This window comes from Fringilla coelebs (genome assembly GCF_963513975.1).
Source record: "Fringilla coelebs genome assembly, chromosome: 20".
NCBI lineage: Eukaryota > Metazoa > Chordata > Aves > Passeriformes > Fringillidae > Fringilla > Fringilla coelebs.
The window spans coordinates 6,626,269-6,649,823 of record NC_140046.1 but is presented as its reverse complement, the minus strand read 5'-3'; the positions used below and the strand labels follow the sequence as shown (position 1 = coordinate 6,649,823).

General features: G+C 43.0%; 1 protein-coding gene across 2 annotated transcripts in view; it reads left to right on the top strand.

Annotated features, from left to right (window-relative positions):
* Positions 1-23,555, top strand: part of CUX1 (cut like homeobox 1) — a 267,458-nt gene that overhangs the window by 172,022 nt on the left and 71,881 nt on the right. Inside the window, exons 10-15 of one of the 2 annotated variants that reach the window (XM_084219334.1) lie at positions 7,258-7,362; positions 9,815-10,003; positions 15,589-15,647; positions 20,579-20,627; positions 21,651-21,747; positions 22,830-23,501. In XM_084219334.1, coding sequence (XP_084075460.1) covers positions 7,258-7,362; positions 9,815-10,003; positions 15,589-15,647; positions 20,579-20,627; positions 21,651-21,747; positions 22,830-23,501 — 1,171 coding nt within the window. The remainder of the gene's footprint in view (positions 1-7,257; positions 7,363-9,814; positions 10,004-15,588; positions 15,648-20,578; positions 20,628-21,650; positions 21,748-22,829; positions 23,502-23,555) is intronic. The other variant, XM_084219333.1, reaches the window with a different exon arrangement.

The window sequence follows — 23,555 nt, the reverse complement described above, 5'->3', positions numbered from 1 at the left end:
AGCAAAGTCACGAATCTTTTGGGACGACAAATTTATTCAAATGAATTATTGTTCTGTTTCTGTACTTCATCCAGGAACCTGGAATCATCCAGTTGTGCCTGAGAAAAACAGGGGGTTTTGTTAGAAAGAAAAATTCCTAGGTTGTAAAAATAGAAATATTCAAATATATTTGAATATTTAAATATATTTAATATAAATATATTTAATTTTTAAAATTACAGCTGGGCTGTTTTAAGGTTTTAATACTGAGTCTGAATTTGTGACTTTTTGTCATTGATGTGTCCAGATCTCTTTTCTGCCTTTATACTTTGATCACATAATTTAAAAAAAAAAATCTAATGGGCTTTGTAATTTGAGTTTCCTGCAAAGAATAAGGTGCTTTTTCACTTTTAAAACAAAAAGAGAAGAACTTTGGTTAGGGTTGTTTGCTCCTGGGTTATTGTATTTTAATCTGAAAGGGGAGGAAATTTATTTGAAAAGCAGACTCAAGTATATCCTTAGATTCTGAGAGTGGTAAGAGAAAGAAAACATGAGACTTCTTTTTGTGTGTGTGTGGATTATGTTGTGTAAGCTATAGAAAATGAATTAATTTTTTTTTTCTTCTGTTATCCCTTTGGAAAAGCCAAATATTTCCATTGGTTTTCTTTCCATCTTCACAGTGCTGATAGTGCTCCCAGATTTCTAGTTCTTATTTTTTCTGGGGTAAGAAAGTCAAATATAGAAACTTCTAATACCAATAAATCAAGAAAAGTGTACTTTCTAAAATATAGCAGCTTTTATTAAAGAATCTAGACTGGATCAATATCATTTATTCCACAGAAATGTAGTGTTGGGTTTAAAGTCTGTAAAGGAAGAGTTAGTGAATTTAAGCAATTTTTGGAGCCAAACTGCCACTAAAATACATAAAACAGTGTCTGCTATAAAAGTAGAAAGAAAACCTCACCAGGGTGTTTTAGCAGAAATGCTGCTCTCAAGATTATTTTTTATTTCCTTGTGTGTGGCACCTTCCTGTCTCCAACAAATCACATTGGAAAATGGTTCCAAAAGATATTCCTGCTAAGTGAGATTGCCATAAAATATGTATGTTTTTGAGCAGCAGATGGAATAAATTCCCCTTTTCACTCCGCAGCACAAGTGCAGCGCAGTACAGGTGGGGCTGATGCTCAGGGGCAGGGTTTGCTGTGACCACCCCAGCCCTGAGGAGGCATCCCTGGCTTTGCACTTCCATCAGGAAGGAATTCATCCTGCCTCCACTCCTGCAAGGCTGGCACAGACCCTGCCAGAGGATTTGCTTTGGTTTCTGACTCCCTTGGCAGTGGACTGGGGGCTTTCTTTGTGCCTCATCCCTGGGGAAGTGCCCCATCCCTGGGGAAATGCCCCATCCCTGGGGAACTGCCTCATCTCTGGAATTGCTCCATCCCTGGGGAAGTGCCCCATCCCTGGAATTGCTCCATCCCTGGAAGTGCCCCATCTCTGGAATTGCCCCATCCCTGGGGAATTGCCCCATCCCTGGGGAATTGCCCCATCCCTGGAAGTGTCCCATCTCTGGAATTGCCCCATCCCTGGAATTGCCCCATCCCTGGAATTGCCCCATCCCTGGGGAATTGCCCCATCCTTGGAAGTGCCCCATCCCTGGAAGTGCCCCATCCCTGGAATTGCCCCATCCCTGGAATTGCCCCATCCCTGGGGAATTGCTCCATCCCTGGGGAATTGCCCCATCCCTGGAATTGCCCCATCCTTGGAAGTGCCCCATCCCTGGAAGTGCCCCATCCCTGGAAGTGCCCCATCCCTGGAATTGCCCCATACCTGGAAGTGCCCCATCCTTGGAATTGCTCCATCCCTGGAACTGCCCATCCCTGGAAGTGCCCCAGGCCAGGCTGGACAGGGCTTGGAGCACCCTGGGATAGTGAAGGTGTCCCTGCCCTGGCAGAGGGTGGAATGAGATGAGATTTAAGGTTCCTCCCAGCCCAAATCCATGGATCCAGTTAAGTTACACTGCTTCATGGCAGATGAAGGCATTCACTTAATCCTGGGATTTCACTGTCTGTAAAATGGGAATAAAAACATTTCCTTTGCAAAGGGCATTTGAGATCCTTGCACGGAGAAGTTCTGTATAAAGGCAAAATATGGTTAATATTATTTTCATGCAAACATGGGTTTCCTGCAAATGCCTGGCTATCAGTTGGGAATACATTTATCTGGCAGCCTTTCAGCACACAGAGGAAAGTGCAATAGCCTGAAGACAAGAATGAAGACAACCCAACCTCTTCTGGTTGGTGGAGTTTTTCTTTTTTTTTTCATATATTTCTTCATTGTTGGAAAAAATAGGTGCCAGAGCCCTGAAAAATCTTTCATGTCCCTGATGTTCTTCTAACCTTGCTGCTGCTCTGTGGAAGTTAGGGCCATCTAAAGGTTTGATAGCAAATTTTTACATCTGAAAAGTTAGGAAATTAAAGCACACTGAAGCAGTGTGTTTTAATTGATGTTGTACTCCAAGAAACACAGCTTTTGCAGCAGCTTGCAAGTCTGAATGTCAGCTCCAAGTATGGTGATTGCTGCCATAACAGGCTCATTAACTGCAGCAGAATTACTTGTGATAATACCCCCTCCTCGCCCATAGGAAGATTTTCCCACATACAGCACTGAATTTAGCATGGAATAAGGAAATTGAGTTGGGCTGGTGGAACTTTAAGGGAAAGGTTATACATTTTTTTTCACATTAGTATCTCATTTTGCTGTTCACACCACTGGTCTTTGATCAAATTAACATTTTACTGTAAGTAGAAGAGCACTCAGTTCATGCTATTCATTATCTTGTCAGGAAACAAGGAGAATAATTTAAACTGGATATATTGTGTAAGGCTTTTTTTTTTTTCTATTTTTAATTGGAAAGCACACAGCAGCGTTACAATCGTGACCTCTTGGCTCCACTGTGAGCAGTACAATATTTACCTGCTGTATGAAGGAAAATGGAACTATTTTGAAATATTTTGTTACCAGGGAGGTGGTTCTGTACTAGAAAACAGCAGTGTAGGAATTAGGAGGAATTGTAGGACTGAAGTATGCTGAAAAATGGGATTTTGGGCAATGCTGGGGACACATGAGCTTTATCAAGGCCATTAGTGTGACTGTCACTGGTCATTGAGGGGTTTTTTTAGGCTGTGCATAGGATTTGGGAGTAAGATACCAAGAGTTTTAGCACTGACTGGTGAAAAGCAACTGTGCTGTGGAATATCCACACCTAAAGGGGCTCCAGGAGAGCTGGAGAGGGACTTGGGAGAAGGGCTGGAATTTCAGGACAGGGGGAATGACTTCCCACTGGCAGAGGGCAGGGATGGATAGGATATTGGGAAGGAATTTTTGGCTGGGAGGGTGCTGAGCCCTGGCACAGGGTGCCCAGAGCAGCTGGGGCTGCCCCTGGATCCCTGGCTGGACACTGGGGCTTGGAGCACCTGGGATAGCAGAAGGTGTCCCAGCCATGGCAGGGGTGGGTCTGGACGGGATTTAAGCTCCCTTCCAAACCCTTTCTGCAATTCTATGAACCTCTCTGTATTTCTCAGCTGAAGTGGGACAGTTGCACACAAACAGAAGGTTTTGTGAACTTTCCAGTGGCTCCAAGTTGTGCAAGATTCCTCAGATTTAGCCATTTTCCATACTGGGCGCCTGTCTCTGGCTGCTCTCTTTTTTCTCACTTCAGGAAAAATTGTTCAACCATTTTTAAGAACAAGATTAGGAAAAAAGAAATCCATTTTCTCTCAGATGTTACGAGTTTTTCTTGCTGTTTTGGTGAGGAGCCTGCTGTGCCCAGATTTAATAGAAGGGGTTTGATGAGGGATGGTTCCCTTTTTTCTCAGGGTTGTATCTTCTGTTGCTTCAAGTAGAAAAATTTAAAAAAAAATAATAATTAAAAAACAGCCTTTAGTTTGGCCAGCCTGTAAGAGTCTGGAAAAAAGAGTTCACAGAAACTCAGCAGAATCTGGTTTGAATTTGTTCAGGCTTTGCTGCTGGTGCCTGTCCCAGGCACACTGCAGTCACTGCTCTGGCTGGGTGAGCATCCACCAGGCAGGTTCTGCTTTTTCTGGGTGTGATGTGAGGTTTTGTGGGGACACAAGGAGGGGAGACACTCCCCAGGCTGCCTCTGCCATGACTGGAGACATCAGCATGGGAGCAGGACGGGGAGAGGGGTTTGTGGTGGGCAGGGAATGGGGACAGACACCAGGACAGGGACACTTGGAGGACCTTTTGTGAGGACATTTGGAGAAGAAGCAACGAGGAGAAGAGGAAGGAGAAAAGAGGAAGGAAGAAAAGAGGAAGGAGGAAAAGAGGAAGGAGGAAATCGTGGGGGTAAGGCTCATCCTGGGAGTTTGTGGATGCTCGTTAGGTCGTGTGAGGTACGAGCTGGGGTTTGCCTGCCTGGAGCTGAAGGCACCAGGGAGCACAGAGGAGACAGAGATGGTGCTCCCAGCAGCCAGAATGAATTAGGAAGGGGACAGAGTGACAAGCAGAGAGGGGTGGCAGTGGAAGAGGCAAACCCAGAGGGTCTGGCAGGGGAGCAGCCACTGTGCAGGGTCTGGGCAGGGGCAGCTTCTGCCAGGCTGGGAGCCTCCAGCCAGGGCTGCTGTGCAGGGAAATGTGCCAGGGGCTCCAGGAACCCACTCAGCTCCAGACAGGGCTTGTGCCAGTGCAGCCCTTCATGTCCTGAAGCACCTCTGGTGGTGCAGCAGAGCTCCCATGAGGGATGCCATTGGCAGAGGGGAGTGGGATCAGCTCGGAGCAAATGAGGATCACACAGGGAACAAGAGGACAGAGAGAACATCACTCACCCAGCCCTGTTCCTCTCAGAGCTGATGGAGCAGGAGATCTCATTGGGAAAATCTCATTGGAAAAGCCACAGCAGGTCCTGTGTGGTGCCATCCCACTCCTGAACCCTAACACAGGGTGGCTGAGCACCAGCCTGGGGCTTGGCTTTTCCAAGCTTGTAAGTGCTCAAATTTGAAACTAGCATTCTTTTAACAGGGTTTTGTGTGTCATTTATAATTTATATTGCAATAGCACCCAAAAGTGCTTTGCAGACACTGAGCACATCTGTAATTCTGCCTCTAAAAAGCTTCCATTCTGTGAAAGGAGGGAAAAAAGAGAGGGGTTGACCAGTATTTCCCAAATAGAATTGCCCAGAGTTTGTGCTGATGTATTTTTAACAATGCCTGGTATGAAATCTTGTCTGGTATTATTCTGAGGATCACAACAGGTGTTGGGAATTGGCTGGGGAGGCTGTGCAGAAAGGGCAGCTGACAGCTCACTGTATATGCAGATGTAGCACCTATTAGCAATATCCTCTGTGGTTTGCTCGCATGCGAGCTGAATAGATTCTCCAAACAATGCTGCACTGAATGGAAGCCATCAGCAGAATTGCTCAAGGCTGCAAAACCCATTACTTATCCAACAGTAGATGGAAGAGCAAGTGCCACAGTGTAGTAACTTGTCCTGCTTTGCTGGAGTTGTTCTGCAGTTATTAGATCAATATATGTAGCTGCACATCTAATAAAGCACCAGAAAATAATTTATCTCAATGTGTATTGTTAGCTCAGTATTTATCCTAATATTATCAGCCACATAAACAACATAAATCCCTCTTTTTGTGCCTTTTTTTGCTGCTGTTTCCACGTTTTCCAAGCACACAATGGGCTGTGTCCCCTGCTCTGATTATTGGAGCCACGTCACTGTACTTTTTACAATCACATTTTAATTACAGCTGTAGAACCTATGCAAAATCATTTAATACAATGTTGTGAGCAAATAGCGCAGATGATGCATTTAGTATTTGATTGCTGTTAGTTTACTCATTGATTAAACATGCAGAGTCTGCTTTGACTGGGGAGGAAGTCAGAGACCACACACACACAGGGCTGTAGGGCTTATATTCCCTGTAGGATTCATATTTTCTATAGATTTTATATTTGCTCTAGATTTTGTATTCATTATATGTTTTATATTACTATAAGTTGTATATTTACTATAGCTTCTATATTCACTATAATTTTATATTCACTACTTTTATATTTGCTGTATGTTCTGTATTCACTATTTTAGATTTATATTTAGATTTCAGACCTAGGTTTTCCAAAGGATTAGCCAGGAGTCTGTGGAAGTTTGGGTGGCTCAAAAATGGCAGTGGGAATTTATCATTCCATGAAGGAAGGGATCCATCAGCTGGTCAAGAAAAGTTTTGACCTTCACTGATGGCAGCTGATAGGTTTGGTAGAATTGGTAATCAGTCTTGGAAGTGGAGATAAAAAATGATTTTGGCTATTTTCTGAAAGCACAGCATGATTTGCATGGAGTAGCCCAGGTAAAAAGCAGTGATTACTCAAGGAGGAAAGCAGTGTGGTTTTATAACAATAAAATACAATTTTTTTTTTAAAAGAAAGAAGACAGTCTTGCCAGGAGGAGTGTATATTGTAAAAGAACCAGGTTTTGTTCCATTTCTAACAGAAGCTTACAGACAGTTATGAAAAGGACTCTGCTGCTATTTATTGCCTGAAGTTACTGATCCATCTGTCTCTACCCAAACTCTCATACAGACAATTTTTCCTCATCATTCTTTCTCCTTTCTATCACCACTCAATATTTAGATGGGAATTTTGACCAGTGGCCAAGTCAGAGGCTTATCAGCTATTGCATAAATCCTCAGCAGCTGGGAACTGAGCTGTGCAAAATTGTCACTTTAGGGTTAAATATTGTTGAATAAATAGACCTGCTGAAAGAAAAGAATCTAACAATTCATGTTTTAGGGAATAATTACTGCAGAAAGACAGCCCACAACATTGTATGTGTGTTTGAGAGAGTGGTCAGAATATCTTTTAATTCAGCATTTACCCGTGAGAATTATTCCCATGAGGAGCCTTGCAATAAAATCTGCTTGGTCTATGAGAATAGAAAGAAATTGAATAAAAAGACTCCATTTCCACTTGTATTTATTCAGTCTGGGAAATTCAGTGGGCCGCAGCATTAGTATCAGCAGGGGATTCCTTGCTCCTAGCGTTAAATTACTGTCATAATCGCTCAATTATTTCTTCCTTGTACTGTTTAAAATAAAAATCCATCACATTCTATGTTTTTTTCTAACATTTATTAGGTTGAGTGTTTAGGAAAATCAATTATATTCAGTCAGGCATGAATTGATGAATGTTCTTGTAATAATTGTCAGTTGTTAAACTGAATGTACTTTCTCTTTTCACCCCTTTTCATTTCCTTCAGAGGGCAGAGGTGGCTCAGAGAGAGGCAGAGACCTTAAGGGAGCAGCTCTCATCAGCTAACAAATCTCTCCAACTTGCTACACAGATCCAGAAGGCACCTGATGTGGTGAGAGAAAATATTTACTGACTCTTACAGGTTTCTGACATTCCTGCAGTACAGCTCCTTCAATTTATGCCCACAGCTATAAAAACAGCTGTTTGAAGTCATATTTTAGCTGAAAGGGAACGGTGTTCCTTTGGGATTGTGGTGGGGCTCAGCTTCTCAGGGGGTTGGTGGCTGGAGGAGACCACGGGAAGGACAGAGGTCACTTGGCTCTGGGGTGATGCATCACTCCCCGCCCCAGGTGGACAGCACAGCTCTCAGAAATCATTTCACATGGCTGGGAGCATCAGCAGAGGGGAAACAGAGGCAGCAAGAGAGCCTTGGTTGCCATCAGCACGTGTCTGCCCGTGGGGCCCTGAGGTGTGGGCTCACCCCAAGGGCACCCAGAGCTCTCTGCCCTCTCTGCCTCTCCTAACTCTGTGTCTGGGCTGTCAGAAAAACTGGAAATAAACCTGATAGCACTCCAGTTTTCACTTGCTGTATCTAAACTGAGAATGACACCTGTAAATCCCTGGAGAGTTGAGAAGATACCCTGCACTCCTGCTTGTTGCCTCCTCCGTGTGGTTCTGAATAAAGCCACGGCTGCTGATGGGACCTGCAGGCACAGGGGGCTGGTACAGGGCTCCAGCTGGCCCTGGGTGAGCAGGTAGCACAGATGAGCAGCCAGATTATTTTGATTTTTGTTTGCCAAAGGAGAAATAGGAGTATTTAAATGTAAATATGCAATTAAGTGAAATTTAGTCTACTTCTAAGCAGCAGATTTAAGAAACAAAAGAAATCATTGCTTTTTTTTTTTCCTTGCAAGCCTTATACGTGCTTGACACTGATAGCAGAGGAACACATGGCTGCCTTTAAAAATCATTTGCAGAGAATGAGTAACAAACCATAAGTCCTCCAGATCTGTTTGGTTGTCTATTAATACAACCCAGTATTTTCTCAGAGAAGTCAAAAGATAGGCAAGTAGGCTGCAAAACAAAAAAAAAAAAAAAGCCTGAATATCACTTGTAACTCTGAATTACCTGCCTCTTCCTATCTCGTGTCCTAGTCTTATCATTATTTTAACATTAGGTCTTTCTTGTATTTAATAGTACTTCTGCACTTCATTTATATTTAATATGACAACTACTGCAGGATGAAAATGATCATTATCTATCTTATTTCAGACTCTACGTTCTAGTCTCAATAGGCACAAGCAGCAGATGATTATACAACTTGTGATGTTTCATGCAAGCAAATTAGAGGTTTTTTCAAGTTAAAAGTATAATTCAGTGTAATAGGAGAGTGTTGTTAACTGCTGTTAGTACATGCAGCTTTCTGTGAGTGCAGCAGGGTGTAGTCACTGAGAATCAAGCTGAATGTTTAGAAGATATGGAAAAGGAGATTTTGTTGTTGCTGTATTCCCAGAAAAGAGGGTATGGAGTATATTTCAATCTGCTGCAGTGTCACCTTCAGCTGTCAGGGTGTCACTGGGGTGAATTCTCAGCTCTTTCACCACAGATCTTTGGTTTAGTGCTCACCATCTTCATCTGCCTCTTGCTGAATGGATTCTCTCCTCCTTCACTGGTGCTTCTGAGGAACAGCCATTAACCTTTGTCAGATGCATTTTGGGCTCTTTAATGGAATGTGTGCCCCTCCTTGGGCTGCCTCCTGCTCCCCACACAGGCACAAGGCTTTCCTCACATTCTCCATGGAGGAGGCTCAGAGCTCCCCAGTGCATCACAGCTGTAATATCCCAGCACAGAAGGAGACAGAGATGGTGCAATTAGTCTCTGTTATCTTTTCTGAATGGATCTGCCTCCTTCTGGACCCCTCTGATTCCTTGTCCTCCCAGGAAGTCAGTCCAGAGAGGAAGTTCCAGACTTAAGGACAGATTTTACAGCTGTGGGAAACAGGAAGAAGGAAGATTTAGGAAAGGGAATTTCTGAAAGTGGTGACCAAGGGGAGAATGGCCTTGTCTTAGAGATGTCACATCTCTCTTCTTCCCCACGGAGGGATGCTTCCAATAATGTTAACATGAACAATTTTCATGCAAGGATCAAGTTCATTGGAAGTAGCAGTTTGGGGCAATTTTTGACAATTTTGCCTGAAACGTGCAGTGTGCATGCAGAGAGCCACAGGCACATGGCTCTGCCGTTCCTGATTAAGAAATTCTGCTCCATTACTTCAGAATATTTTATCTGATTAGTATTTTGTAAGCACAGATTTTCATAGTTGTCAAAGCACTTGGGCTATTAATAATAAATAGATCTAAATAGAATCCTTTGACTTTCACTGCTGCATCTTTCCAGTGCACTTACGAAACGGGGAAATTTATTCCCTCCGTTATCCCTGCTTTGCTGGAGAGCTGTCTTGGGCTGTAGGAAATTCCAGATTCCCAATGTCAGTCAGAGGAGTCCCAGACTTAGGAATTGCCTGTTTCCTTCCTTTCTGTGCTCTGATGCTGGTTTCCCTGCAGGAGCAAGCCATCGAGGTGCTGACCCGCTCCAGCCTGGAAGTGGAGCTGGCGGCCAAGGAGCGCGAGATCGCGCAGCTCGTCGAGGATGTCCAGAGGCTCCAGGGCAGCCTCACCAAGCTGAGGGAGAACTCCAGCAGCCAAATCTCCCAGCTGGAGCAGCAGCTGACAGCCAAGAACAGCACACTCAAAGTAAGGCTTGGTTCTGCCCAAAGGATGTCTCAGAGAGGATGGTATTGGGGTTTCCTGTGGTCCTCCTTCAGGGTGCGGCTGAGTTCTGGTTTCTGTGGCATTTGTGGAATCACAGAATGGTTTGAGTTAGAAGGGACCTTCAAACCCATCCCATTCCACCCCCTGGATATATTGTTTTTAGGGGATCACAGGTTTTTAAGTTCTAAATGGCCCAGTCCTTACTGTTTTGAAATGTGTTTTTGCAGGACAAGGCTACCTTTAGGATTAAAATCACCCCCAAACCCCAGCAGACACTGAGCATGGATATGTAATGAAACAGTTAAACTGAAAAAGCACAGAAAATCCCTCTTAGATTTTCAAACTTTTAATTCCCATTCCATTTATACATATTGGAGATTTGCAAGGAATTGACTTATCTTTCAATGTCCCTGTTACCCCCTCCAGTTCTCTCCACTGGAAATAGGAAGTGTATCATTTAGATTTTAGTTTATCATTTAGGGCATAGAAACAAGTAAAATCAGGACGTGGAGAAGACTTTTATATAATAACCATTTAATTATTTAAATAATAACCATTTATTTATTTATTATTACCCATAACCATTTAATTATTTTTAACTGTTTATTTGCTGCACAATAATTCCCATTTATAATTAGCAGTCTGGCCCTTTACTCATTTGCATGGGAGCAGCACTGCACTAGAACCAGAAGGAATAGCTAAGAGTTCTCTGAATGACCCTTTTACCTCTCTCTTGGGCAGTTTCACTTTCCCTGTGCTGAGCCCACACAGTTCTGATCTCTGAGTGAGCATGAGAAATGCTTCCTGACGTGGGGTATGAATCAGTTTCCTGTAACTCCTGTCTCCTTCATTGTTCCACCATCTATGAGCTCCAAAGTGTAAACAAGATAAATTTATCTATTCCATTAAAGACTTGGTAGTTCTGCAGGTTTGATAGTCTGAGAGTTTTCTGAGAGCAGGAGGCTGATAGTTCCCACTCAGCTCTGACTGTGGCGTGGGCAGCTTTGCTCTATCAGAATGATTTAATGTTCAATTGAAACTCTTACAAATTGCTCTAATTCTGACATTTTTTAGCAGTTACTGGTTTTGCTGTGGTGGAGCATAATTCACATGGAGAGAGACCTGTTAGGAATGAAAGCTCAAGTGTTGCAGTCAGTGTTTTCTGCATGCTTTAAGCTGGCTTTGCAGAATTTTTATGAAAATTCAGTGGAGCAAAGGACACCTATTATGTAACTCCATTGACAGTATCAGTCTCTGCCCACCTGTCACCATGTGGGCACCACTTTGAGTGAGGGAGAAAGGAGCTGCCCTGGTTTTGAGGGACACATTTTGCTGGCTACACCCATGTTCAGGGGATTTTTTTATTTTGCTTTTGCATAAAGCCTGATAGAAAATATCTTGAATCCTTGCACTTGACAGATTTTCTTGGAATAAAGCATGTTCCTGGTGAGGTCAGTATTAGTTTAGCCATTAACTTCAAAGGGAGTAGGATCATAGAAATGACAGAGCAAGTCTTTGATTTTCATTTCAGTAATCTCCTTCCATTTTCTCATAGCCTTTCCTTGCTAATGCTCTGTATTTAGCTTTCTGTTGATAGTGGCTGATGTAGTGCCTCTATTGATAAAGTTTTAGTCATTTCAACCCTCTTTAACCTTATTTATTGCAACTTTAAAAATATTTCCAAATACTTCCTTTCACCCCAAAGTGCTGGGCAAGCCTGTGGCAGGCCCAGGTTGTACAAAGCACCAAATCTCAGTGATGATGTGCTGATCTCCTGTTTGACTATGGAGGAATTGCTTCTGAAATAACAGAGATTTTAATGGCTGCCTCCACAGAAAACAACTCAGAGTTTAACAAATTAAAGCAATGTTCTCAACCTGTATCTTGGGGGAATTGTTTAATACTCTATGACTTAATGAAACAATACAGAAATACTTTCAAAATTATTGCTTCTTTATCTTCATCTGATCTAATAATCAAAACATGTCCTCTAGTAACAAGACTTTTCTCACTCTAATTGTATTAACCCTTTGTGGCTGGGTGCTAGAATGTCTCTGCTACCCAGCTGAAATTCAGTAATGTGAGTTGATCACTCTAAACTGAACCACAATGTTAATCTAATGGTTATTGAAATGTTTTAAACCCTTCAACACAGCCCCTGCTATTTACCTATGCCAGTTCAGTTCATAATACAGTAGTGTTTGTATTTTCTAAATAACAAACCTGAGGAGGGACCCAATCTCTGCATGCTCTGACATGGGTTTATTCACACCACAGATGCAAGATGATTCTTTAACATGGAATATTTGCAAATTTAATATGCAGGAAAGCCACCAGTCCATTCCTTCTGCCCTCTGGCTCCTGCATTTTTGTGTGTTGGAGGTCATTGGAATATATTTTGTCTGAATTAACCAGGTTGATATTTAGTGCAAGATATTAGTTCCTCCAGATTGTCTCACAGCTTGAACCTTTGTTATCCCATGTTCTGTGCATTTTACAGGGTTCTTGGAGACAATTACCATACTAATACATTTTAAAGCAGTCATTGACTGGGAAGATGCCAAGTGCCTAAATGTTCTGTTTCTGCACAGGCACTGCATCCTCAGTTGTTAGTTTATATTGTTTAGTAAAGGAGATGTTTAGGTGCAGATTTTCCATGGCAACAATCTCTGTATTAGGTACTTGGGAATGATGGATGTGTGTGTTTTTTATACAATCCAAAGTAAAATATTGCTGCTTGTCATACTGCTGTAGCAAGTACCTGAGAGTCCAAAACAGCTGCATTTTGTCAATATCTCTTTTTTTCTTTATTTTTCTACCTGTGTTTTGTACCTAAATATTCCAGAAATACTCTACCAGGGTATAGCACTTCCCTGCACAGAATTACATGTAACAGAGAATTCATTAAAATGGGGATCATTAGCTTTTCTGTGGTTTATCTCTGTTTCTACAAAAGGCTGTTTTCTTAGCATACCCTTGCATAAGTAACTAACATATTAATCCAGGGTATTGCTTGTTTTAAATTTCTTCTGGTCCTTTTTATATTGAGAACTGGTATAAATTGCCAGTTATTCCTGCTGTAAAAGCTCCTCTGCTCCAGACCCAAAATGTTAAAAGTCACAGAGTTAAGGAAGGGGTGAATTGCAGTGAATTTGCAAAGACAGAAGGATAAAGTGACAAGACCAAGGAGAGCAGAAGGATGTCTTGGGGTTTGGCAGGTCCTCCCCTTTCCTGTGACCACTTGGAAAACTCTCAGCTCTGATGCTGAGTCTCCTCCCAGTACCAAGGGCTCTCTGGCTCACTGGTTTCATTTAAAGATCCTGTCCAGCCTGACCTGATGCACTAAAAATCCCACCTTGTGGAAGTCACTCTGTTTTGCTCAGTGTTGAGCTGCAGCTTGAAAAGCTGCTGGAACTCGTGGCCTGTTGTAGCTGACCCTCCTCAAAGTGTGAGACCTCAGGCCCTGGGTCTATGTAGTGCATCCCAATAATTAGATTTCAACATGTGTTGTAAATTATCAAAACCTCCAATATCTTTATTATTTGTAGGATTTTCCTGGTCACATCAAACAGGATTTTCCTGAAGCACTGTGTCTGCTATCTAAAGCAAAGTCAGTGCTTCCTATAGTTCCAGACAATAACTGGAATTTGGCAAGACAGGACATGCCAGCAAAAACTACTAAAACTTGTCCTGTATTTATTCCAGGTGAAAAAAAAAAAGGTTGTAGCTAAAACAGACACTTCATTTTTATTTTTAACACAACTGGAATGACTGCACAACCACTGATGACAAAAGACACGAGACCTTTCTAAGAGGCCACTTGTTCCATCAGTGTCCCAGAGAGTGCAAATTCCACACTGAGCAGCAGCTCCTGGGATCCATTAAGAGCTGCTCGTTGAGCTTGGCTGTTCCTGCAGGAGATTCCTCTCTCAGCAGTGCTGAGGATGCTGGGCTGTGGTGGCAAACAGCAGGAACAGGGCCTTGAGAGGGCTGTAGATTGGTAACGTGGCTGTCCACTTTGTCCCTGCTCCTTAAGAGCTGTGCTGATGGCAAGGCAGACATGTCAGCAGTGTCAGAGCTGCATAGGGCAGGGCAGGAGATCCTTTAAAAATGGCAGAATAGCTGGAGGTGTCACAAAGCCCCACCATGCTGCTGTTGGCATCTGAAGAAGCCTCATTTAAATTACTAAGATGACTCAGTCCGTGGATTTGCTGTCCTGTGGGTGCTGTGCTGCATCATTTTGGGGTTTGTACAGCTCTGTGATACCCACACACTGACTTACTAGGGAACACAGCACAGGGAAAAGGTTCCCAATCCTGTTTCCCCAGCCCTGCCCCCATGCCCCATAGCTGGGCTGCTGCCCAGCTGTGTGGGGCTGCATTTTAAACAGCTTTGCTAAAATTATCCAAGTTCCCAGTGACCCTCCCCTGCCCTCCTCCTGCATCCAAAGAGCAGCCCCAGAGTGGGGGTAGGATCTTGAATTCCCTTCTCCTCTAAAGGCAGCCTCTCCCTGGACATAAAGTCTTATTTTTCTTTTTCATGTCATATATTCCTTTCCTTTTCAAAGCAGATTCTCTGTCTTTGAGGTGATACATCCTTGTGTTATTTCTGTTTCCCGTGACCTTTGGGATTCTGTGCCAGTTTTAACACCAGAAATGAACTGAAGCAGAGTTAGTCTGAATTTATCAGACTATGGAAGTTGCAAGCCAATAAGTTCTGTTCTTTGCTTAGATCAGGTGTGCCTGCACTAAGCAAAGAAATTATTGAAATTAATGTGGCTTCTGCAAGCAACATAACTGCATCCATTGTGTATCAATATGTTTTAGGCCTCCTGAAGCATTTACCCCGTAGTGATGAGCACTTTGGTGGGAGCTGGGTAAGGTCCAAGCGTGTGCCATTGCATTCTGAATCGTGGCAGGGGTTTGGTTCAGCCTTTGGGGCATCCTCACAGCCAGGAGAAGCCTTTGAGGCCACCCTGGGTGGGACAGAGCTGCTGGGGTGGCCTCAGTGCTCCCTCCCTGGTCACTGCAATCAGTAATGCTTGTGAAACCTCTGGTGCAGCTGTTTTGTTGGGGCACGAGGTGCTGTAGGAGCCTTCCAAGCCTAAAGCATTCCAGTCAACAACAGCTTCTTCAGTCTGCTCTTTTTATCATGTAGATAAGGTTATCAAGAACTGTCCTATTAAGAATACAGTATGTGCCAAAGCATTCTGCTTGTTTACTCAATCTCCCTGAAAATTTCAGCTGCCCCATTTATTTTATTTTTTTTTTAATACCTTTATCCCCAATCTCTTCCCTGAGCACATGACAGTGACATTGCAAGCAGCCAAATTGGGACCCACTGAATTCTGTCATGCTTGGCACTCTGTAAACAAAGGATGAGTGAGGTATAATTGTGTTTAAGTTTAATTGGTTATAGTTTGTTTTCTAATATATGTAAATTAGGTATGAGTCATTAACCCTCACTTGTGCGCTGCTGTATATATGGAATAATTTGAAGATGATTTTCAAAGCCTGCAGAAAAAAAAAACAATGTAAATAATTAAATCCATGTTCTCTCTTTTAAAGCAACTGGAAGAAAAACTGAAAGGACAGGCTGATTATGAAGAGGTTAAGAAAGAATTAAAGTAAGTGTTAAATGCTTACATAATTTTTTCACAAACTCTGGTTGAACAGTGCTTGTTAAATGAAGCCACAAATCTGTGTTCTTGGAACAATAAAAAATTCAGTCAAAACCACAAAGACGAGGAAATTGGGAATATTGGCAGAAATTGCATCCAGAACCAGTGGAACTGCTATATCTGAGAGTGCTCCTTTTTGTTGCAGCAGAGGATCACAATAGCAAATAAAACACATGTCCACGAAGAAAAGCCACTAAAAACTATTGTCCACAAAGGAAAAAAAAGTTGCAGAATCTGTGGTGTTCTAGGTGGATCACTCTTTAAAAATCTCCAGCCAACAGCTGAGGGTAATGTGGAGCAAAAATGACATGCAGAGCCTTTGGCCATGGTACCTTTTCTCTGCTCCTGCCAGCCAGTGCTCAGCTCTTAGCAGTTTAATGCTGGGCTTGTTTCACTGTATATTTTTGCTAATATATTGTGGTTTTAAACTAAAGCCACAAACAGCCTCTTCCTATTTCAAGGGATTTTCTTAAGAGACTTAAAAGAGCCTCATTTTAAACTATAACAAGATAAGCTGTCAGGTTCAGAAGAGAACTTTTCTGACTGGAAATATGTTTAGTGTCAAGGTTTAAATAACTGCAAGAAACTCCCATCTCTTCTTTCATCATTCTGGCATTTCTGTGTGTGTTTTAAAAAGGCTGAAATAACCCATTCCCTGGTTTAATGAGGTATTTCAGATGAGGCTGGTAGTCATGTGCTTTTGTTTACACGTCCCTGGAGAATATGGAAAGCAGATTTGGATTTGCAAGCCCCACAACTGCCCAGCCCCTGGTGCTGATTTATTCAAGCCACACTGGCTGAGGTTCTGCTTCACCACCAGCTGCAGCACACCCTGATGTAGGGGTATAATTTTCACTGGAATGAAATGAATTGACCATTTATTTGGTCATTTTACCTGATTATTACCTGGGCTCAAAATAGCATCATCATTTAGTGATTAGGGGTGAATACATCCACGTCCTCTCCTGAGTTAAGGGAACAGCTTCAGGTTTTAGCCAGTTTATGTCCTCATGTGTAAAGCAGTGAATGGGAATAAGGCCACAACTTTCAGCTTCTTGCATTAGATATGAAATGTAACTGTGCTGAAAGAAAAAATGAGTTTTGAATCCTACCTGCTCTATTGCAAAGGTTTAATACAACAGGACCAGGAATTTAAAGGCAGACTTGAGGTGCCAAGAATCCAATCTACTCATTGAATATACTCATTTAAGCTTACTTTGCATTTGTACTTTAAATACAAGCCCTGTATTCCTGGTGATAATACCAATATTTTAATTATTTTTTTTTTTTTTTACAACACTGATTGCATGAGGGCAGGGATGGAAAGGCAGATCAGAGAAGCTGTGACACAGGAGGCTTCATATGGTGCTTCTGCTCAGGATGAGCCTGCAGAGAAATAAATGGGAGGTTCTGCTGGAAGTGGCCCTGGTTGGGTGCCAGTAAATTAACCTTTTTGCCCAGCTCTTCCAGCTTTTATAGCCCTAATTTGTGGATTGCTAGCTGGCTTGTAAGGGCCCTGGGGTCCATCACCATCCTGTGGGATGGTCTGAGGGTTGAGACCCTCCAAGGGAGCACTGAGGATGTTTGCAATGCTGCTTCACAGCATTCCCATGCTCCATCCAGTGCAGAAGGTGTGCTGAGGGCTCAGTGTGCATCCATCCCCTGGCAGTGACAGTCTGAAATGAGGCTGGGAGAAGTCTCTTGCTGTAAATCTGCAGCCCTCACCCTGAATCCTGCTGCACCTGCCTTGTGCCCTGGAACGCTGACAGAAATGAGCTGCTCATAACATTTGCACCTAGAGGAAAGAGATCTTGTCAGTACAGCAGGAATAGAATGAATTTTTTAGGTGTTTTGGCACTGATGTATTTTCCTTAACCCTTCCTGGGATGTTAGAGGCATGCTGGGCTGAGGGTCCAGTATCAGCCCAACTCTGCCTCTGCAGGAACTTAGCTGGGCCCATGGCAAGATCTGGGATGGGAGAATTCTTCACTTTCTGCCTTGGCTTTTGTGCCCAATGGCCTCTAAACCTATTTTTGAGATCTGAGAGCTCTCTGTGTGCCTTCAGCTCCCTCTCAAGTAGCACGACAGGGCTGACCCTGCTGCCTTTGCAGTCAGGATCAGACAAACAGAAAGTTGAGCTGTCCCAATGCACACTTTGCTTTACAGTCAGATCTTTCAAGTCTTCTTAGATGTGCAGATTCAAGTCACAAGATCATTTTTTAAAAAGCAGGTAACTGATCTTGAGCCACAGATTGAGTCAAGATCTCATGGGCAAAAATATTCCTGGAATCCAAAGAAGAAACGTTTTGCTTCCTCATATTCCTGAGGAGAATGTGTCTTTTGTGACACATTTGGAGAGTCATTTTTGACATGTTTAACTTTTACATTCTTTTAAAAATGAACCTGCTGGAGTGAATATTCCTCTTAGGGCAATTAGAGGTGCCATCAGCTTGATTTTTAGTATATTTTGTGTTTCAACTGTATAGGAAATTACCTGTGAAATTGTCACAAAGTTAATTCAGTTAGCAAAGAATCCCCTTCAGGTAGGCAGAGGTCAGCAGGTTTCCAGCCAAGGTTTGAATACACATTGCCTGCACCAATCTCACTGGAAACAGAGGTGCTGCAAGGCTCAGGATCCTTCCTCAAGGTCCCAGCTGGCAGCTCAGAACCAAAATGCATCAGCCTGTGCAAGGGGAGGGATGACAGGATCAGGGCTTTAGAGGCAGATTTTTGGTGTGGAGAACTAAATCTAACCATAACCAGGTTCATGCTCCCAACCATTGTCAGCCTGGTTCTGGGGGCAGCACTCACATCTGCTCCTTTGGGAGAGAGCAGCTTTTTCTGGTTTAGCCTCATGCAGGAGGAAGGAAGGTGTTTGGAATGCTGCTGGATTGCTCCACATGGCAAACCCAGGTGTGGTAAGTGGGGTCACAACTGCTCTGAGCTGAACTGGGATTTCCCATGGGACGTTTGCCACCTGATAATTTACTGTGCAAACTGGGTTTGAAATTCAAATGAGTCTCCTCATTTGGGCAGTATGAGGATGTGCATTAGGACTGGCTGTCCCTGCAGAGGCCATTCCCTGCAGAATTCATGGAGACAGAGACCTGGCTGGGGATTTCCCTGGATGAGTCTCTGTGCATTTATCTCCCCCAGCACCTTGGAGTGCTGGGATGCAGAGCTGTGCCTAGAAACACTTTGGCTTTGGGGGATTTGCCACCTGAGTCACACACCTGTGATGTCAAAGTGGTCTCAGGGTCTCTGAGAACTTGAGCCATTAATCCACCCCCTGTCCCCTTGACCAGCATGAGTCCACTGGTAGCACAAGAGTTGGGTTTGCACTTGGCTGAGCTGTTGTGCCCACACAGAGACTTCACTTCACAACATCACTTCATGTGCTGTGTGTGGGGTGATGCCTCCACCCTGCAGCCAGCAAGAGGTGACACTGAGTGATGCCATGTAATGAAAGCGATTGCCAGAAATTTGTGGTTCCATTAATTACTATCTTTTAGGGATGCCTGTCAGAATTAACCCTGTGTGCATTGAGCATGCACAGATGCAAGATACATGAGGTCTCTTTCTCAGAATGACTTTTTTTCCTTTGGGTTTGCTATGACTTTGAGTGATCTTGAATGGCCCAGAGACCAGATTTCCAGAGTGTCACTTAATGCACATCTAACTCTGGATTAATCCAGGCAGTTAATGTGTGCCTGGCTAACTCCTCATGGCATCCAGAACCAGTTCCTTCTGCATTTTTCCCTCACATTTCATGGAGTCACTGAATGTTTTGGGCTGGAAGGGACCTTAAAGCTCATCCAGTGCCCCCCCCTCCCATGGGCAGGGACACCTTCACTACCCCAGGTTGCTCCCAGCTCCATCCACCTGGCTTTGGACACTTCCAGAGATCCAGGGGCAATTCCAAAACCTTTAATACATGATCCACAGCATTTAATACATGATTAACCAGATTGTTGCTGCTCACAGAGTTGTTGGTGTTTTACACATGACAAATGCTGTATAAACACCATCTCTATGTGTTTATGTGTTTTTCTTCACCAAATGAATGTTGTCTTTGTACAGTAAGAAGCTGAAATCATTTATTGCTGCAGTCTGAGGAAGTTCATGTCCTGCCTGCAGCAGGCTGGTTTAAAAAAAAAATAATCCAACAAAGTACAGTAATAAGTCTGGATTCCTGTAAGATTCTGGTTTGCCAGATGACACAGCTCTAAGTGAGAGCCTCTGAAGGGAGACATCCTCTGACCACTCACTGTTTGTATAAAATATTGACAATGAGACTATCAGATTCTGCTCCTAATGTACTTATAAATATTTGGATCTTTCATATTTCTTAAGAAATATTGGGCCATTTTGTCTTCCCTTTGCCATAGAATGAGGGGGTTATTAAAATGAAAAACTGCCTTTTAGCCTGTAGTGCCTTGGTTGGGAGGATTATTTGTGCATATTTTCCTTGCTAGTGAGCTGGTGTATATTCTGTAAAGTGCTGTACTGTGGTGGTGATTCCCCTGTTTTGCTGCTTTGCTACAACTTCCTCATTCCCTTCCAGCTTCACAGATAAATTTATATTGTTTCTGACAGCTTAAAATGTTATATCCTTATTAACCTTTAAATTTACACTTTAAACTGGCCTGGTGGGATTGCATATGGAATGATTTAGATGATGCTCGAGAAAATGTTCATATCCAATAACTGGTTTGAGGAGTTATTCTGTATTCATTAGGAGATTGTGTTACTGCAAGGAAAGTTGTCATCACTTGTGGTGTTGCTGGAGAACAGGACATGATAATGTTAATGCTCATTAGTGGAGTTGTTATGAAAAGAAGAAATAGAAAATAATTTCTTTTTTCTGCCTTCCACAGTATATTGAAATCCATGGAGTTTGCACCGTCTGAAAGCTCTGGTGCGCAGGTACTGAACTTACTTTTGTTTTCTTACTTATTCAACAGCTCAGTTGATTAACAAAAATTTTGTCTTGCAATTCCTTGTTGGTGACATTGACAGTTTCCTGCTGATGTTGAGGCTTCTGGGTCCATCCTTGTTTTTTGTGATATTTTCTTATGTAAAAAGCTGAACTGGTTTTTTGGTTTTTTGGGGGTTTTTTTTGCCTGTTAATTTCATTTAAGTGGTCAAGGACAAAGTGACATTTCAGCTGTGCTGGAGTGGGTAAATCAGAATGTTGTGAAGTTGAGTCATTTAAAGATCTTGGAGTTGTTGTACAGGCAGCACACTGTGAATGGACTTCAGCATTTTAAAGTATTTGTTAGCCTTGAAAATTTCTTTTCACAAAAGAAAACAAACCTTGGAGTAGTGAGAAAGCTCTGCTGTTCCAGCAAATTAATCTTACTTCAGTTTAAAGGTTATGAATTAAATTCCTGTTTCTGAAATCCAAACTGAATATTGATATCCTGGGATTAATTTTCAATGGGTTTTTTAATGATCAAGGGTTAGATATTTAGGGGAGAGTAAATAGCAGGTTTCTCTGACTGATGTTATTTTGAACAAACTGTTTCTGCTGAAATGCAGCATGTCAAGGAAATGCTTAGCTTGGGTCAGTTGACCTAGAAGGAATAATATAATCTTAACTCCTGTTTTAATCAGATTAAAAGAAGTCTACAGCTTTTAAACTGAAAGCGTGCCAGGACCATTTAAAAATAAGTAGGATTAAGAAAATGTTCCGTACACATCTCAAAATAATGCAGAATTGATGAATGATTTACAATGAAAATGAACCAGTGAATCTGTTCCATGGCTCCCACCAGAGCCCGCTGTGATTCCTGCTGATCTGTGCCCAGCAAATTCCCTCGCTGCCCTCAGAGACCAGTCAAACACTTGGCTTTTTTAAAAATTTTTTTCCCTCTGAAATCCTTTTTAGTGCCTGAGTGAGATTCTCAATGCTTTGAGAAACAAACCTCCCCCTTTGGTTTCCTTTAGGATGCATCCAAGCCGCTGGAGGTGCTGCTGCTGGAGAAGAACCGCTCGCTGCAGTCGGAGAACGCCACGCTGCGCATCACCAACAGCGACCTGAGCGGTAGGTCCACCCAAATTTTGGCTCTTCTGGGTGCCTCTGCTGTCCTGTGATGGGAGGGAGGGCTGAGTGAGAGCTGAGTGTCTGAGCTAATGCATGGCAGGAGGATTAAAAGCAACAGGAGCACTGCGTAACGTTGGATTTCTGTAGTTTTATAGGCTGGATAATGAAGTAAAAGTTAGAGTCTACAGAGGTTAAGGAAGAGGCATTGCAGGCTGTACCAGTGTTTGAGGCTGTCTTCTGTTTTGGGAACAAATCCATGTCTTTCCCCCACACACAGTGTTATGCAAAATGTTTGCATGTAGATCACAATCTCCCTGTCTGATACACTTGGATATACCACCAGCAGGTCAGCTTGGGAAAGCAAAATCCTTTCTTCCCAGTGAAGTGTGTTTGCTGTTTGGCTTTCCTAATGTGGGCTTTTACATCTTGTGTGCACATTTTTTAAATGGCAAGTCATGGAATTTCCAGATTCTTGAATGATGGTTTTTGCAGCTGGAAGAAAGTTAAAAGTTGCCACTGGCCCTGGGATTACTGAATTCTGAAGCGTTTTATGACTTTTAACTGAGCGATCTTGGTGCATCCACCTAATGGTTATTCCTTTATTCAAATTGGTTTGTTCCAAAATGTAAATGTTTGCTGCATTTGGGTTCAGTCAGGTCCAATGAGTCATATCTTGAATGAGAGACAACAGAGAGACTTGCTGTCTGTAACTGGATTTATTTAACTGTATCACTGCACTTCATGTAACTGTTCTAGTGTTAATGTCTGTAAGGGGGATTCTCCAGGCTGCAACATACAAGAAAGGTGCAAACATGAAATGCATGTTGTTTGTTTTGGGGGCCTTGTTTGGCTTAAAAATTTTCAATCATGGAAAAAAAAAATTAAAAATAAAAATTAAAAAAAAAAATAACCCAACAAATGAAAACAAACCAAAAACAAACAAAACCAAAACTCCCACCGCCACTCCATTGGCCCGTGTCAATCTGCACTTTTTCCCTTTGCGGGGCAAACTTTGCATTTTTTTATCTTGGTTTTTCCCTCTTTGACCCCCCATAATGCATTATGTTTGACCTTCCTTGTAGGGTCAGCCAGGAGAAAAGGGAAAGACCAGCCTGAGAGTCAGCGTCCTGCAACCTTGCCGGCCTCCCCTCCTTCCCAGTTGCTCCGCAACGCGGGGGAGCAGGCTTCCAATACTAATGGTACACACCAGTTCTCACCAACGGGTTTAAGTCAAGACTTTTTCAGCTCATCCCTGGCGAGCCCCAGCTTACCCCTGGCCTCCACAGGAAAATTTGCACTAAACTCTCTCCTCCAGCGACAGCTAATGCAGTCCTTCTACTCCAAGGCAATGCAGGAAGCAGGAAGCACAAGCATGATTTTTCCAACAGGTCCATACAGCACAAACTCCATATCTTCCCAAAGTCCATTACAACAAAGCCCGGATGTAAATGGCATGGCCCCGTCTCCCAGCCAGTCAGAAAGTGCTGGGAGCATCTCCGAAGGCGAGGAGATAGACACGGCCGAAATTGCACGTCAGGTGAAAGAGCAGTTGATCAAGCACAATATTGGACAGCGGATATTTGGACATTATGTGTTGGGACTGTCACAAGGGTCTGTGAGTGAGATCCTGGCCCGGCCAAAGCCATGGAATAAACTGACTGTGAGAGGCAAGGAGCCATTTCATAAGATGAAGCAGTTCCTGTCGGACGAGCAGAACATCCTGGCTCTTCGCAGCATCCAGGGCAGACAAAGAGGTAAGAGCTCCCCAGCCCCCTGCTCCTCTTAGCTCCAAACGTTCCAAACCAGGA